The sequence below is a fragment of the Epinephelus fuscoguttatus genome, linkage group LG1 (assembly GCF_011397635.1).
Source record: "Epinephelus fuscoguttatus linkage group LG1, E.fuscoguttatus.final_Chr_v1".
Taxonomy (NCBI): Eukaryota; Metazoa; Chordata; class Actinopteri; order Perciformes; family Serranidae; genus Epinephelus; species Epinephelus fuscoguttatus.
This window is the reverse complement of record NC_064752.1, coordinates 36,289,900-36,307,374: the sequence shown is the minus strand read 5'-3', so window position 1 is coordinate 36,307,374 and position 17,475 is coordinate 36,289,900. Positions and strand designations below refer to the sequence as shown.

The 17,475-nt window shown below is 39.9% G+C and overlaps 3 protein-coding genes and 2 non-coding genes across 5 annotated transcripts; 1 reads left to right on the top strand and 4 right to left on the bottom strand.

Annotated features, from left to right (window-relative positions):
• Positions 1-115: 115 nt before the first annotated feature.
• On the bottom strand, positions 116-1,539 carry spcs1 (signal peptidase complex subunit 1). The gene is made up of 4 exons (XM_049580911.1): positions 1,385-1,539; positions 790-849; positions 611-697; positions 116-405 (listed from the first exon to the last, which is right to left on the bottom strand). The coding sequence occupies exons 1-4, from the start codon at positions 1,418-1,420 to the stop codon at positions 280-282; spliced, it is 309 nt and encodes a 102-aa protein (XP_049436868.1). The 5' UTR covers positions 1,421-1,539; the 3' UTR covers positions 116-279.
• A 303-nt stretch (positions 1,540-1,842) lies between these two features.
• glt8d1 (glycosyltransferase 8 domain containing 1) lies at positions 1,843-6,899 on the top strand. Its single transcript, XM_049580901.1, has 9 exons — positions 1,843-2,212; positions 2,373-2,471; positions 2,617-2,827; positions 2,983-3,100; positions 3,204-3,288; positions 3,482-3,594; positions 3,711-3,877; positions 4,054-4,166; positions 5,601-6,899. The coding sequence occupies exons 1-9, from the start codon at positions 2,197-2,199 to the stop codon at positions 5,783-5,785; spliced, it is 1,107 nt and encodes a 368-aa protein (XP_049436858.1). The 5' UTR covers positions 1,843-2,196; the 3' UTR covers positions 5,786-6,899.
• A 119-nt stretch (positions 6,900-7,018) lies between these two features.
• Positions 7,019-15,569, bottom strand: gnl3 (guanine nucleotide binding protein-like 3 (nucleolar)). The gene is made up of 15 exons (XM_049585976.1): positions 15,485-15,569; positions 15,217-15,275; positions 14,915-15,055; positions 14,646-14,765; positions 14,468-14,548; positions 14,236-14,371; positions 13,990-14,093; positions 12,250-12,400; positions 9,619-9,706; positions 9,308-9,485; positions 9,055-9,197; positions 8,468-8,604; positions 7,972-8,120; positions 7,662-7,731; positions 7,019-7,574 (listed from the first exon to the last, which is right to left on the bottom strand). Exons 1-15 carry the CDS (start codon positions 15,495-15,497, stop codon positions 7,474-7,476), a joined length of 1,671 nt encoding a protein of 556 aa, XP_049441933.1. The 5' UTR covers positions 15,498-15,569; the 3' UTR covers positions 7,019-7,473.
• On the bottom strand, positions 8,924-8,998 carry LOC125898258 (small nucleolar RNA SNORD19). The gene has a single exon (XR_007450608.1). It is a non-coding gene; the product is annotated as a small nucleolar RNA SNORD19 (small nucleolar RNA).
• On the bottom strand, positions 12,535-12,670 carry LOC125898271 (small nucleolar RNA SNORA47). Its single transcript, XR_007450611.1, has one exon. It is a non-coding gene; the product is annotated as a small nucleolar RNA SNORA47 (small nucleolar RNA).
• Positions 15,570-17,475: the final 1,906 nt, after the last annotated feature.

Sequence of the window (17,475 nt, the reverse complement as noted above, 5' to 3'; positions counted from 1 at the left end):
TTGGCAGCAATGAAAAGGAAAATAGAAAGGTACTAATTAAGAAATGCATTTTTGAACACATCGACATACTAAGTCCTGCAGATTAACCCCAATTCTAAACAAATGAAACAGCCCATTTATAAAACAGAGTATCTGATGTTTATTATGTGGACACAAGTATTTCATTGACTGACAAACACTGTAAGCATGATTTCTTTTCAAATGTGAACCGTGAGACAAAATTCAAAAGAGTTTCTGATATAAAGGATGTATTCACAGTCAGGCAGGGAGCATTCTGATTTATTTGTGTTTCTTCTTCTTGAGAGTTTCCTGAGGTTTTTGGCTGGGCTCCCCACTGGTCTCTGGTATAACTGGCTGCCAGGACAGAGGATTCTTTCTGTACATGGGCCATGGAGGCAGGGTCAACTAAAGACAAGGACAGAAAGAGAAGTAATCATATAATGTTGGTTGGTATTCAACCACAAGAACATGAGCCACCAATGTGCAAGAATTTTGTCTAATCACCCTTGCACACTGACAGACACCTCAGTTAATTATCTCGGGTGCACAACATATCTAAAGCTGTTCCTTTCCCACAAACAAAACAGCAAAACAAACAAACAAAACTTACCACACAAGACACAGCAAAACCAGCCAGGACGATGTACACCGTCCATCCGAACTGCTCAATTATCAGACCATACACGAATCCAATCACCTTCAAAGACAAAAACGATATCAATGAACCTGACAGTGTCATTTAAGTGAGATGTTTTGATTAGCTAGTTTGCATGCGTCAAGGTGAGTTACCGCTGAGATGAGAATTATTCCTTGGAAAATCTGTTCAGCCAGTTTCTGGCCTTTATAATCCTGAAACACAAGGGACAGGGAAACAACAATTAGACAACATTAACAACACGAAATAAGTGTACAAATTGAGGTTAGGAGGATACTGGGTCCATCTGTTCAAAATCAGTACATTAGCTGGTGTGGCCTAATAATGATAGCTTTGTTTAATGTTGCACTAACCTTAGGATCAAGTTACATCACGTTGGAGTGATGAAAATTAACTTACTGACGATGCTATCGTTACAATAACAAGCTAACGGTGCTTAACTGAAGATGTAAGTTAGAAAAGGCAAAATGTTAGCCAACACCTAAAAACAGGTACATTTCCTGTTTGATTTGTGACTCTATTAAAAGCTACATTGGTTCAGAAACATTGTGTGGCAGGTTAACTTGCAGGTTGTAAGGATGTGATAAAGTGAGCTAGCAGCTGTTAACAATGTAACGTCAATGTAACCACCGCACAAGCTAGCTACAACCGTTAGCTTGATAAAATAGCATGAGTGAGTAGCTAGCATAACTCTGCGGCTCCACACTAAATAAGCTTATCATCTCTTACCATGTGTGAGGGAATGGACTTGAATATAGACAGCATATTTCCGCTTAAAAATGAACAAGCATACGGACAGAATTTGGTGCAAACGGTGCAAACCGAAACAGTTTGTCTTCCGGTTTTAAAAAGATACGTCGTGTAGTGAAGGACCCGTCCGGCTGCTTATCAGTGTGTTAGCGGCGCAGCTTCACAGATCTATAAACACTGGGGAGTAGGTGAAGTGCGCCATTTTGTTGACTCGTTCAGGTTGGTGTTAGCGGAAAGCTTTGCCTGCCTGAATAACTGCCTGTCAATATGTGCAGCGACTTTTAGCTATTATAGTTTGAACTCACATTTTTTCCTATTATCACAGTAATTTAATCATATATAGCTAAAGAAGTTAAACTAACATTTTTTTATTTAGTGGAAACAGCATGCTACTGCAACTTTACAAACAGGCAAACGCAAGGGCAGCTATTACGTGCAATCACAATGGCGGATAAACTTGTTGATGTTGAGTTGGCAGTTTGGCTTCAGCGTGAATTACTTCAGCAGTGCTATCTGGTTTTATTTTAATAACTAATTGCACCTGCACTGCATATATTTTAAATTTTAGCATATGAGCACAGTTCAAAGCCACTAGTTTGCTGACGGTCCCGTTGTGTTTCAGTGCGGTCGCCACGCATCGGTCCAGCAGCAGCCAGAGTTCACCTCAGTCTACATTAGCCAGCCAGCTAATTCATCTCTGGCTGCACTCAGATCAGCTGTGAGACTTTTACTTGTTTTTATATGTTTTTTTAATCAGACGTGTTGTTGGAGTGGATGAGGCCGTTGTCATCATGACACTGAGGAAAGGTGAGTCAGTGTGGAGGAAGCATGCCTGTCATCATGACTAGATAGTGCAGTGTGAATGGAGAAGTTCCTGGCCGCAGTACTGAGGCAGTTTCTTCATTGACTCTTTTGGCCTGTTGCACCACAGCTATCATTGATATCAGCTTGTCATTGTGTCTTTCAGTAAACGTGATCATCCTTGTGCTACTGGCTGTGGCCTTCCTCATCATAGTACAACGAAATCTTCTCAACCTCAGTGATATTTTACACAAAGAAAACCCAGGTATGTTGACCTTGGTGCTGGGGGAGAATACTGTGTGTACCTACACATGGGGTTCACATCTTCCTCAGAAGAACAAGTGTAGTGTTGTCAACATCTTTTAAACCATGGAAATAATTTGTGAAATCCTAAATATGTGTGTATCCAGATGCAGGTATGATTCTTCCCTTTGAATCTGAGCTGGCTCCGGACCTCAAACAAGAGACAGTGAGGAAAGGAGAGGAGATCCCTGTCCTCATCACCGCTGCTGAGGAGAGACTGGGAGCTGTGATCGCTGCCATGAACAGTGTCTACCAGAACAGTAAAGCCAATGTCGTCTTCACCATAGTGACTCTGAATGACACAGTGGAACACCTCAAGTAAGACAATGGAGCATTTCTGCATTGTTACACCAAGCATACCATTATATCCCTTTGGCCATTTAATGCATAGGACTTTGTGAAATGTCAGTCATTTGATTTCAGTCACCATTGTTGGACTCTAACACAACCTTTTCTCCTCGTTTTACCAACAGTGCATGGCTAAGTAAGACACGGTTAAAAAATATCAAGTATAAGATCGTCATTTTCAAGCCTGAGCTCCTGAATGGGAAGATATCTAAAGATCCTCAGACGCTGGAGGCTACCAAACCAGTGAGACTGCAGAATGTTTTATCACTATCCCAGAATAAATATTCATGCTACTCTTTACAAATGTTCGTCTCATGCAAACGTTGTTTAAATTTTTATTTTCCAGTTGACTTTTGCCAGGTTTTATCTACCTGTATACATACCTGAGGCAGAGAAAGCTATCTATTTGGATGATGATATCATTGTACAAGGTAAGATAAAGGAAGAGAACTACCTGGGCCACAAAATTAAAGAGACTGTTTTACAGCTATTTGTAATTCAGATAGTTCATTTTTACCTACCACCTAATGCATATTTTTAAACTATACATGTTGAAACAGTAAGAGAAAAGGTTTTCAAGATGGGAGTTAATGGATGGATTTTGCCTGTTGTGTTGGATCTCAGGGGACATTCAGGAGCTCTATGACGCCAACATCAAATCGGGACATGCAGCTGCTTTTTCTGATGACTGTGATTCAGCATCCGCTAAGGGCATCATTCGAGGGGCTGGAAATCAGGTGGGCCATTTCTTGCATGAGCTTTTTAGTAAAGGAGTAAGTAAGAGTGTCATAATGTTGAATGTTTCCATGTGTATATGGTGACTTTTAATTCAATAATGAATCTTCTCCAACAGAATAACTACATAGGTTTCTTGGACTTCAAGAAGGACGCTATCAAGAAACTGGGAATGAGGGCCAACACATGCTCCTTCAACCCCGGCGTCATCATCGCCAACCTGACTGAGTGGCGGAACCAGAACATCACCCAGCAGCTGGAGCACTGGATGGAACTCAACACAAAGTACGTTACTCACACCTGTGAAAAGATGGATGAATATGAAGCAGTCTGTCTTGCTAAATATACAAAAACTGAAGGCAAAAATCTGGATTTTATTTCTCTGTTTTACATTAATTAAACAAAAAATGTAATCTAGTGGACTCTTTCTGTTCTTAAACTTTATTTGTTGGTTTCTTCAGGGAGGATCTGTACAGTAAGACACTGGCGGAGAGTATCACCACCCCCCCACTCCTCATTGTTTTTTACAAACGTCACTCCGCGATCGACCCAATGTGGCACGTCAGGCACCTTGGTAAGTTCTGCTTAGTTACTAGAAGACATAAAGAGTTTGTTTTCAATAAGCCATAGGCTGCAGATCAAATTGATTTTATGCACGGACAACCCTGTGCAAGGTTTTGTTACCCTCCCACACATCACAGTATCCACAATACTGGACATATGAGTATTAATATCTACAAAAAGACATCTGCATGCGTTTGTAGAATCTTTAGGCATAGGGAAAAGATTTTGGTATTGGAAGTGATCTGGTTTTCGTTTGTAGTCCAAGTAGCATCGACTAATCAATCATGTCTGAGCAAGCTTTAGCTTTTATTAGCGTATTTTTATATATTTTTTATTATATTTAAGATTAAATGCATTTATATGCAGATGCCTTTCAGTGGTAGATGTCATCTCTCAACTCTTATTCCATTCTTGTGTCTTAAGTTGCTTATTGAACTGTAAACATTCACTGTCGCACAGAAGAGACAGTCTTGGCCCAGATATCTGCTGGCTACTCCAAAACCTCTGAAATATTGGCTGTTGTCCCCAGAGGCTCGACTCCCAGGACACCCAGGACCCAGGACTTGTACTGCATGAGTGTTTGAGAAGCTTTTATAGTTTGCAAAGAAAAGGTTCAACATTTTGACAGATATGACAGCATGTAAATGTATGTAAATGGTAAACTTTTTCTTTAACAGACTTTAACAGACTTTGGGGGTATTCTAGGTATTTTTCTGTTGTGACAGCATCTAGTCAGTTGAATTTCACTAGCAATCACAGCTTGACCTGTACAAATGCCGCATTTTTTGCGTCCTAAAATCCATTGCTGTCTATGTGGATACATGGAAGGTGCCCTCAAAAGCGAGAGCAAAACTGTTGCAGTGCGAAAGATTTCCCAAGTGCCTGTTTTTAGGGCACGAAAGCTGCAATCTGAGATAAAAAGTTAAAAATGTAAAATGCAGCAATGAGCACTGCATGTCATGTGACAAGAAACAACCAATCACAGCGAGCAGATAACTTCCATTTCTTTAGTAAATATAAGTCAGTGGTTAATATAAGGAAGAAATTGATATTTTAGCACAGAACTAACCAAAGCTTTACACTTGTCCCACAGACAGTGTTTTAATAAACCCCTAAAAAACATCTGGAAGAAGAGAAGCTTCAAGCCTTAGATTGTGGGGAAGTAGGCTATGATATGGTGATGGTTGAGGTTGCTTAGCAACATCAGGCGCAAACTGCCTCTGTGCCCTTTTAAAGTTGGCACAGAGCGCCCAGCTTCACATTTTCCAGGTGGTTAAAGATGTGGCATGTGTCCCAGCTCTTAAGTAGCTCTGTTCTTTGTGAAGGATGTCAGAGTTTTCAGGTTAATTTTTGTTTTGATGATTTTAATGTTTTGAACAAAAAAAATACAAGAGACAGAGTGACTTAAATAAATTATCATATGATGGCAAACCTTGTTTTACAGGCACTACAGGTGCTGGAAACCGTTACTCCCCCCAGTTTGTGAAAGCTGCCAAACTCCTCCATTGGAACGGACACTACAAGCCTTGGGGGAGAACGTCCTCCTATCCTGACGTGTGGGACAAGTGGTTCATTCCAGATCCCACAGGGAAATTCCATCCTGTCCGAAAACACACGGCGGATAACTAGACTGAAAAATTGTTTTCTGCAACTTTTTCGAGCAGCCAAGCCAGCCCTGTCCCAGCAGGACCACGCCTCGCCATATCTCAGGAACTAGTAAGGCCTTTTCACTTGCCAGCCGGTACATGAGTCTTGTCATCCAGACATGTAGACCTGTGTACTCTCACATTCCCTCAAACACACAGAATTGACTTTTTTCCTTTTATCCAGTGTGTTACTGTTGCTTAGAGCACAAAAATTTTATATTCTTTAAGTTTACAAACTCAGTGCCCTTGAGATTGCTTTGACTTGCGCTTCTCAAAAATGTTCTGCTAAACTGTTAAAGCAGATTGTTACACTTAAGAAGCGAAGACTGTTCACCTCCCTAGCAGTTTCATCCTGAATATGATTACAGATGTGTTGCATCTGAAGGGTACGACCTTAATACATGTGTGTGCATCACTCCCAGTCAGCAGCAATGAGATACCATGTGACACCGTGGCAAAACAACCATGTACATGAATTAAGTAGATTTGTTTACATGCAGCTCAATACTAATTTACTTTACTTACATTCTAGAGGAGCTGTTACCTCAGCTATAATGGTGTAGCACAATCAGTCCAGCAGTTTGTTTCCAACATATTTCCCTCAGTTATCCCTTTAGTCTGATTAGTAATTATGTTAGCAGTGCAGATGCCTCTTGCCATTACCTCAATTCAGTGATTCCTGTGGAAAAGTCGTTTTATACCTTATTGCACATACACTCTATCAGGTCCTTTTTAACAGTGGTCTGTGTTCAGTGCAGCATTTCCATCACAAAAATGCTGGAACTCCCTCCTCTATCACTCCATTTTCACAAATGAATTGGTTAATGGTGTGCCACCATTTTGGTTTGTCTCGCCTATGCCATAAATGAACACTAAGTCAGTACTGTACTGCCTCTCATGCTGAACAGTGTGGGTTTTAATGATTTTATATGCAGACCACTAAGCAAATTGCACCTCTGCAGAAACTGAAGAACATGATGTTTGCACAGTATTCTCATGCTTCGTATCCCTTCGGTCAGGATTTTTGTAAGCATCAAAAAGCGTTTCTCCTTGCTGGTGTAAATATTTGTCATCCTTTGTATATTACATGAAATAAAACGTACATTTTTATCATTTAAATTTTGTAATTGTATTGTTTAATCATCTGTGTCCAGTTTGTCGTAATACATCATGAAAGGGATTTGAAATACAAGCAGAGAAATGACAGAATAACAGGTTTAAGCTTTGTAAAGGGTTTATTTATAGTACGTCGTCTATATACAGTGTTCTGCATGAACACAATAATACAAATGACCTCTGGACATTTAAAAAGCAAACTTTAACAAACAACATCTGGAGGAAGAAGCCAGCGGATATATACATGACCACTTAATAGATAAAGTCCATCTTCTCGGCAGGGATTTGTCCCAGACAACCAATTCAATTACAAACTGAAACATGTTGTCTAGAATACAGGTTAGTCCTTGTCTGCAGTCGGTCTCACTGTGTTCCAGACTCAACGTCTGAAGGAAGGGCACAAATGCCAACAATTAGGCAGTGGCTCTCAGACCGCGACCCTGAAATCAACTTTGTCATTAGCTGGTCAAAGGCAGCCTTCACAATGATTATTGACGTCAGCATATTAAGTTTATGCTGACAAATCCAGGTCTGCATGTTCTCCAGACGGAGAGCTCATTTAAAATCTGTGTTGAAGTCATAGGCATCATCTGTAGTGACTGCAGAGAGGTTGATGTCAACAGGGACAGACTGGAACTGCACATGGCCTGGTTTTTCTGGAACACAAGGCAAGATGTAAGAATACAATTTAACAAGTGGAGATTTAGTAATAACTTAAAGGACAGTTTGAAAGCAGAACTTACTTGTAAGAGGCGCTTTCTGTGGTTCCTCTGACGCTTCTGTTTCAATTGCCTCCTCTGCAGTTTGGTGAGGCTGTAAGAAAAGCAGATGGTTCAACTATTTAAGTCCAACAATCCTCACGATACACACAGTGATTTCAATAGGAAAGTTCCAGCCAACAGGATCAGAGTTGGATTAGAAGTCTTCATAAACAAATCAAGACTTGAATTTTTGTCCTCATTTCCAGGAGACCAGGCTGCTCGCATTATTTGAAACAGCTGTAGTGTCTGGCAGTTTTCCCAAAAAAAAAAAAACAATTACATCTGTAGTTACCTCATTATTCTCATCATTCTGCTCAGCGTCTTCCTCTGCGGCTGCAGCAACAGGTTTTTCTTCAGAGAGGTCGCTGACGCTCAGCAGACCTGCCGTCGGGCCTTTGGAGGTGAAGCTTATACTGCTGGCCTCATTGGGGAATTTAATACCTAATAAAGCAAATGTTTTCAGCATTACAGACAGAAGTGACTACATTCTTTCAGTGGCAACAATACATTGAGTCTAAAGACCAATTATTGGCCCCACTGGCCATGTTAAGAATATCAGCTGATACAGCTGACTGGCCTTCAGTGCTTCTGTATTTTGGAGCCGTGCACTCTCGCTAACACTTGCAAAAAAGGGGCCTGCAAACTTCACACCACACTGCTACAACATCAAGATGGTGCTGGGGGTCGGCAGCCTGTTGCAGCAGCTCTGACTACTTGAATTTCCCCCCTGTGGGATCAATAAAGTATATCTTATCTTATTCAAAGAATCAAATTCAACAAGCCAGTACCTTTTAGAGTTTCCTCGTTGGCTGTTTTCAGAGTGTTTAAATCCCAGCCATTCTGCATCTCAGCAACAACGGCATCAGACATGTAGGAAGGGAGGCTGTGGTTCTGTGGTGCCTTACAGTGGTAGCTCAACTTGGCTCTGAGGAGACATCAAATAGAGACAAGACTTTTGTGAAATCAAGACAGACATAGCATTCCTACTCTACCTAATAAATTTACATTAGCCGTTCCACCAAACACTTGAAATATAGTACCCTTCAAGCCCATACGGACATGTACCTAAACATAAGATCTGTTTTGCATTTCCACCACAAACAGTACTCTCAGGTTTAGGCAGGGTTGTTAACAGATCCATCTACTACTTCTGACAGCCGAAACCCAAAAATAACTGTTCTAATGTGAAAAGAACTGATTCAGACTGTTTGGTGGAGACGAGGTGCTGTCTGCAGTTATCTTGGCACAGTGTTAGGATCAGAGTTGGATTAGAAGTCTTCATTGTGAAATCCAGACTTGCGTATTTGTCCTCATTTCCACACTGCTGTGCTACAGCTCGCCCCTTCCCAATACTTTAGATAACACAAACACTCACCCTGTCCAGTCAGCAAGGAAAGCTGTGGCTGCCTGCTCTGTGTTGGGGACTCCACCCTTCTGCAGATATCCACGCTTTTTTGCCAACATGGTTAAAAACTCCAAAGAGTTTCTGAAGTTGGGGACGTTATATTGAAGCATGAGCTGAAACCATGACAACACAGGACATGATTATTAAATCCATTTCATTCACACAAGAGAACACCCAAATCCATTACTCAACACATCTCTCCTGGGATGGGAACTCCTCCTACCTGGCTGTGGTCACACTGTTTGAGCAGAGTCCTGACAGCCTCCAGGACACTCTCCTGGCCCTCGTCCACCTGCAGACTCCTCAGAGCCATGGAGGCTGGTGGGTTCGATGGTGAAGCCACAATCCCTGGGCTGTCTATTAGCTTAACATTCTTCAAGATATGCACCTCCTGCATGGATCTGAGGGGACCGTAACAGGCAACATTTGGTAACTGGAACAATCTACAAAACAGGAGGCCTAAGAAATATGCTGATTGCAATGTTGTACAATTTGCACTGTGATACTGTGTTTTTGTGTTTATTTCTCACTCACTTTGTGATGCCTCTCTTAACACCAGCATTACAGGCAAGGATCCCCTTCATACTGTTGATGAGACTGCTTTTACCCACATTAGGAAAACCTGAGGGTGAAAGGAGATGGCATCAAAGATGAGCATTTGGATTAGGTGGTCTGAGCAAATTTAAAGACATGAACACAACCACAATCAATACAGTATATCTATAACACAGAGCTGCACAAGGCAGTGAAGGATTTAAAGTCATCATAGAAATCAATACTTCATTAAAATCCACAACTGACCAGACAGGGTTTATTACTGGAAGGAACTCATGTAATAACGTTAGAAGGTTACTCAACATTATTCAGCTGTGTCAGCAAAATAATCTTAAAGGTATGGTAGTGTCATTGGATGCAGAAAAAGCATTCGACTGTATAGAATGGAATTTCTTGTTTTTCACACTCAAGGAATTTGATTCATGTAAAGAATTTGTTGAATGGGTCAAGTTGCTTTATCATAATCCACTAGGGGCTGTTATCACGAATGGTAAATGTTCTCCCGACTTTGCTCTGGAGAGGGGCATGTGTCAAGGGTGTCCCTTATCACCTTTGTTATTTGCTATCGCAATCGAGCCACTGGCAGAAGCCATTAGAACCCCACTCTACTATTCATGGTATATCGATTAATCACAGACAACATAAGATTTCCTTGTATGCTGATGATGTTTTATTGTTTATCACGCAACCGGAAATATCTATTATGTCAGTCCTTTCTGTTATTATTGAGTTTAGTGAATTTTTGGGTCACAAAATAAATTTAAGTAAGTCAGAGGCCATGCCATGGGTCTGGTGCACCACTCCCTCCCCTCTGGCTTATCACCCTTCAGGTGGGCAACAGAAGGTTTTGTTTATCTAGGTATTTTTATAACTCCTCTGCTGCAAAGGATGTTTAAAGCAAATTTTCAGCCTGTGCTTAAACGCATCCATGATGACCTAGAGAGATGGTCTTCCTTACCACTTTCGATGCTGGGAAGAATTTGATCAAGATGAGTATTTTACCTCGACTGCTCCACAAATTTCAAATGATCCTGGTCCTACTAAATAATAATACTATCAAGACAGTGCATGGTTGGTTCAGGTCATTTATATGGAACTGCAAAAGACCACGACTTAAATTAGCCAAATTGCAATTGCCATTGGGTCAGGGAGGACTGGCAATTCCCAACATTAGACTGTATCAAGTGGCTTCTCAATTTAGATATATAGTAGATTGGGTATGGAATGATCCAGACTCTGTTCGGCTTGATATTGAAGCATACAACTTAGTCTCCCATTTATCCTGAATCAGAATAAACTAGAGATTACAGATGGTAATTTTATTGTGAAATCCACACTAAAGGCTTGGGACATGATTAAGAAATGGGAAAAAAGAACTGATGTTTTATCTCCAATTACTCCAATACAAAGAAATACAGATTTTCTCCCAGGGATGACAGATAATGGGTTTGCTCTGTGGGAAAGTGCCAGTATCACAACTTTGAAAGACTTATTTGAAGGGGACAGAATGATGTCATTTGACCAATTAAGATTGAAATACAAACTATCACACACACACACACACACACACACACACACATTTTTTTTAGGTTCCTACAAGTCAGGAGCTTTACACAGAATCCAATTCAGCATAAATTTACTCTGGAAATGTCACCAACTGAACAACTACTATACAAAATACATAGCAATAAGGCTATAGTAAGACGATGCTATGAGACCTTTTATAAGTCCAATAAGGCTAACATTACAATTATGCAAACATGGGCTCAGGACCGTGGGGTGATAATAGACGAAGCTATGGAGGCGGACATATGGGAGCATGCTAACAACATATCCATATGTAATAGAGCAAAGGAATCATAATTTAAATTACTGCATCGCCTTCAGGTATCACCTGAACTCAGACATAAGATGGACCCAGAGAAATCAGCTCTGTGTATTAAGTGTAATAAGGAAGTTGGTAGCTTTATACATACTGTGTGGACCTGTGTGCATATCCAGGATTTCTGGGTAGAAGTGGCTTTGAAATTAGATTTGGTTTTTAATAAGGAGTTGGACCTGGACCCAGGATATTTGTTGTTGGGATTATCACACCCACGAATAAAAGGATCTCATTGTCAGAAACTGTGGAATGTTTTAACATATGCTGCATGTAAAACTATATTGCTGAAATGGATTTCAAATAAGCCACTTACAGTTTTAGATTGGTATAAGGTAATATTTGACCTATTACCCATGGAATATCTGACATACTGGTCCAGAGGAGAGGTGTTGCTGTCTGTTTTACTATTTTTATTTGTTAGTTTATTTTCTATATCATTTCTTAATTGTTGTAATGTATACTTATTTCTTCATTTTATATTATTATTAATTTTTGTCGTTACTATTGCCATATGATATTCTACCATGCTTGTGACTGACTGCTGTGCTGAATGTTCAACTTTTTTTGGGGGGGTGGGGTGGGGGGGAATTTAAATTAATGTGTTTGTATATGTGAATAAGATGTGACACATAATTAATAACAAAGATATTCTTTTTTAAAAAAATCCACAACTGACATGCCATGCCAAATGAAATACAGTTTTATGTCAGGAATAAAAATATGCTTACCAACTAGGCCCACTCTGAGAGGAGTTTCTTTCTGTATGGTAGCAGTGTAACTTGAAAGGAGCTCAGAAAGAGAAGTGTTTCCAAAGCATGCTGCAGCTCTGGATCTGTCCAGGACTTCATTAGAGGCCACTATCCTGCTCTTCTTGGCTTGCTGATGAAGACACAACCAGACAAGTAGAATTACTTTAAAGTACCGTCCACAAATGGCTGATGCCTCCTCCTGCTGTCAGATACAGCATGCGTGTATTAGAATTTTCTTTGTAAAAAAAAAAACAAAACACAGTTGCTTTGTTCACAAACACACACACACGAGCTCTGCTTATGACAGAGCCACTTGATTATGTGGTTTGTGTGTTACTCTTGGAGGTTATAACCAGTTATAACAGCACAGCACAAGCTGCTAAACCTTCTCAGTCCTCCAAATACAGCAATGTATAAACACTAAATCAGCAGGAGTTTGTAGTTAGTAATAAACACATCCAAACAGTGGGAGGGAAGAAGTGGTAAACACTTCACCTCCTGCCTCAAGTTAAAAAGTTGGACACTATAGCTTTAACCCTCAGTTACTGATAGCTGACTCCCTCACACATTTGCAATCCAACTAAATTAAATTCTAAAAATTTTAATTTTAATTATATTGCAAAAAGCTGGATGAGGATGAACACACGTTGGTCAAAAAAGAGTTTAGTTGATTCTAAAAAGAGCGTCCCTGACCAAAAAATCTGTTCAACAGTTCAACATATACACTCATCAGCCACTTTAGTAGGTGCGCCTCTTCAAAAATTCTTTAACGCAAATAGCTAATCAGCCAATCACACTGCAGCAACTCAGTGCATTTAGGCATGTAGACACAGTCAAGACGACCTGCTGAAGTTCAAACTGAGCACCAGAATGGGGAAGAAAGGTGATTTAAGTGACTTTGAACGTGGCATGGTTGTTGGTGCCAGATGGGCTGGTCTGAGTATTTCAGAAACTGCTGATCTACTGGGATTTTCACACACAACCATCTCTAGGGTTTACAGAGGATGTTCTAGAAAAGAGAAAATATCTAATGAGCAGCAGTTCACTGGGTGAAAATGCCTTGTTAATGCCAGAGGTCAGAGGAGAATGGCCAGACTGGTTCAAGATGATAGAAAGGCAACAGCAACTCAAATAACCACTGGTTACAACCAAAGTCTGCAGAAGACCATCTCTGAACCAACAACACGTCGAACCTTGAAGCAGATGGGCTACAGCAGCAGAAGACCACACCAGGTGCCACAATTGAAATGGGCTCACCAAAACTGGACAAGAGAAGATTGGAAAAACGTTGCCTGGTCTGATGAGTCTGGATCTCTGCTGCAACGTTCAGATGGTAGGGTGAGAAGTTGGTGTAAACATGAAAGCATGGATCCATCCTGCCTTGTATCAACGGTTCAGGCTGGTGGTGGTGTAATGGTGTGGGGACCACAGTGTACCCATCTTCTGATGGCTACTCCCAGCAGGATAACGCACCATGTCACAAAGTTCAAATCATCTCAAACTGGTTTCTTGAACATGACAATGAGTTCACTGTGAGTCACAATGTTTCCAACACCTTGTTGAATCTATGCCATGAAGAGTTAGGGCAGTTCTGAAGGCAAAAGGGGTCCAACCCAGTACCAGCATGGTGTACTTAATAAAGTGGCTGATGAGTGTAAAGCATGACCTGCTGCAGTCTTAACATTTGTTTTTGACCACTGACATGTAAAAGGCTACTACCATTGTTCTGTCCTTGATCTGTGTTGATGCTTTGAATGCCACAACTGGAAACTCCTGTTGTAAACACTGCATCCACTTCTGCACATTTTCCTTTGGTACCAGATCTACGACACAGAAAACCAAACAATATTTAGAGTCCAGTCAATCACTTATTTTTCATTCAAATCCACAACAGATCACCAACCCTGCTCATCAGAGTGTGCACTAGACTCTAATTTACCACGGCAGCATCTCAGGTCCATTTACCTATTTTGCTTAACACCAAAAGCAGTTTCTTGTTGCCTTCCCTCTGCAGCACCGCCTCCTCCACCTGCGGACACCTGCACCCCAGTGGATCCCGAGCATCGAGGACTTCTATTACTACATCAGATGCATCGATTACCTGAGAATGTAGAGAGGGAGATCAGGTTGAAGATTATCAGGTGGTAGCTATTAAAATGTCTACAGCAACACACAGTGTGGGATTGTGAAGTTTTACCTTATTTAATTCAGAACACAGATACTGTTTTGAGTTCTTGTCAAGGGCAGACTGTTTCCCTGACTGCTTTCCAGCCTCATCCTATGGAAATAACACCAACAAAAAGTAAAAGTGAGTCAACAGAGGAGTAAAAAAAAAAAAACCAATTCAGAGCTGATGGATTATTTCAGTGTTTTACCTGCCGAGCTTTCTTGGCCCTGGGTTCTGTGTCTTTTCTCGCAGCCTCCCTCTCCTTTTGCCTCTTCTGGGCTCGCTCCTCTTTTTTAGCCTGTCTCTTTCTCTCTTTTTCCTCCTCAATCTGTGTTTATTGAGTATAACGTCACAACAGACAAGAACAAAGACACTTAATAACAATGTCCATCTTAGCCAATTTGAAAAGTGACACTACATTTTTACAATGCAGTTGTAATAGTGATAAACTGTATTAGAAGAGCACATGATGCCAACCTGCAGCCTCCTCTGCTCTGCCTCCCTCAGCACCTCCTCTTTGAAGGGAGCACTGTTGGGCACTCCGGGATCTTTCTTCACTCGTTTACCCACTCCTTTCTTCTTTGCATCTTTTCTTAGCTTTCTGTTGTGCTCCCGGACCTAAACACACCACACCAAAATATAACTCATTTTATTGTGGGCCTTAAAGTGAGCTCAAACACGTTATACATTAAAGTCGCAGTCTCATCTCGTTCACACAGGCCTCATCGACCAAAAACTTTTATCTTTAAAGTGCTGGGTAATAAAGTCAAGACACTCACCTTCTTCTGTATCTTATAGCGTTTGGAGCACGAGAGCCGCTTACTGGCTTTCTTTAACTCTGGAGACAAAAGATAAAACAGTTAAACGTTAGCTGAATAGTTAGTTAGCTACAGACGAAGCTAAAGCAGAATTAGCACAGGTCTCTGTTAGACTGAGTTATATTTAGTTCATTAGCCGGTTAGAATAACCGAACAATAAATACCTAAAAACAAGTAATGTTTAATAAGTTCATTTAATAAATAAACGCCGCTGTCACCGTTTACTTACTTGGTCGTTTCATCGTGAAGCTGCTGGTCTGCCAATGTGACTGCAAGTGCTCTGTACCGCACGTGGAGGAGGACGGAGCAAGCTTCATATGACGTCATTTCCGCTTTTGTCAGCGCCAGTTTCGCCACCTGCCGAGCTGGAGTACTACATGCTCATCATTTATCTGGTAATAGAGTATTCTAAAGAAAAAAATATCTTAATTGTTTAAATTAACGTAACATTTAATCAAGTGCGAGGGCTCCAGGTTATGTCAAACTTCCCTCTAAAGAATTAATTTGTGAATTAATTGGTGAAAATAATTGATAAAAAAAAATAAATTAAATAAATTAATTAATAAATAAAATAAATTGATGGTTGAAACATAATTTTAAGACACTGTAGACTGAGTTCTGTTTTTTATTTGTTTTTATTTATTTATTTATTGTGAAATACAAAAAGGGAAAACAATCTTTAGCTTCAGCTAGTGCAAGTCTGCTTTATTTTGCTTTTTCATATATTTATTACAATATTTAGATTTAGATTAGATTACAAGGAATTTGGCACATGGTCATATACACAGGAGACATAATATAAAAAAAACGACTCAATATAATAATAGTAATAATAATAATAACATTTAATTGCATAGCACTTATCAATACCAACTTTACAAAGTGCTATACACATAAAGTCATAACACACATAAAGTCATAACACTATAACACACACACACACACACACACACACACACACACACAGGAATAAACTTGTAAGAGCAATGGATAATTAAAAACCATAACTATACAAAGGAAAATTTTAAAAGCAATGGGTGACTTTTAAACCAAAAAAGAGCAGTGCAAGACTTAAGTACAATGTCAGGAGTAAGATACAGTGACTCATGATTAAGAATAACAATAAACCTTGAAAATATAATGAGAAATTAAAAAGAGTCATAGGACAGCCTTTTGATCAAAAATAAGTCTTTAGAAAGAAGACACTGATGTCTCACACCAGAGTTCCTCAAGCAGGTCATTCCACAGCCATTGAGCCCAAACAGCAAACGCTTGGTTCCCTTTAGTCTTAAGTATCTGCCACAGTACTTATATTTATATTATATTTATATTATTATAGTCACATATTGATTGTTGTATATTACAACATAATAGTATGAACAGTTTTCAACGGATCTATTTGTTGTTAATTTTGATATTGCATATGATGACTCAGATACGCAGCTGTAATTGTCTTGTTGAGGACAATGATGATGACAATCTGTCTTGACCTCTTGTATACTGCAGTATACAGTAGGCCCTGTAATCCACATGCTGTATACACACATAGTATAAGTATGGACCATGTGTGTGTGTATCATGAAGCTAGATGCCACACTGGGTTTTGTATATCTGGGACTTCAATAATTGCTCAATCGTCACATTTCCACACAGAGATTCAGAATTCTTTGTTTGGGCATTATACAATAATGTCAAAGCTGTTAAACAGTGGGTGCTCGCACTGGGATGAGAACAACAAAAGCGAGAAACATCTGTTAAGATATGGCCCATAACTAAACTGTTGCCAACCTGTGTTTACTTGTCGATGCATTTTGAATTCTGTAAGTGATAAACTATTTTGACCTCAGCTCTAACTAAAGTAAATCGTACCAAAGCTGCATGTTATAGCCTACTTTAGATTTGTGGCGACTTGTAAATCTACTTTTAGACTTTGACAATGGTACTAACATTGATGATAAAGATACAGACGTCTTACGCATGCATATGTATGTATGTTTACTTTTTTTTAAAATGTGATTGCTAGGATGTGATATGTATGTGGTGGCATTGAAATGTGTTGGATTTTTTTACTTTGATGAGAAAACTAATTGTGGAGGCTGTCAGGAAATAAAAACAGCTGACTTTTTAATTTTTACTAGCTGAGCATCACTGATTTCTTCTAAAAAAGTACGGTTATAGCCATGAAACCAAAGGTGAATGCCATTGTTGTTACCATTTGCA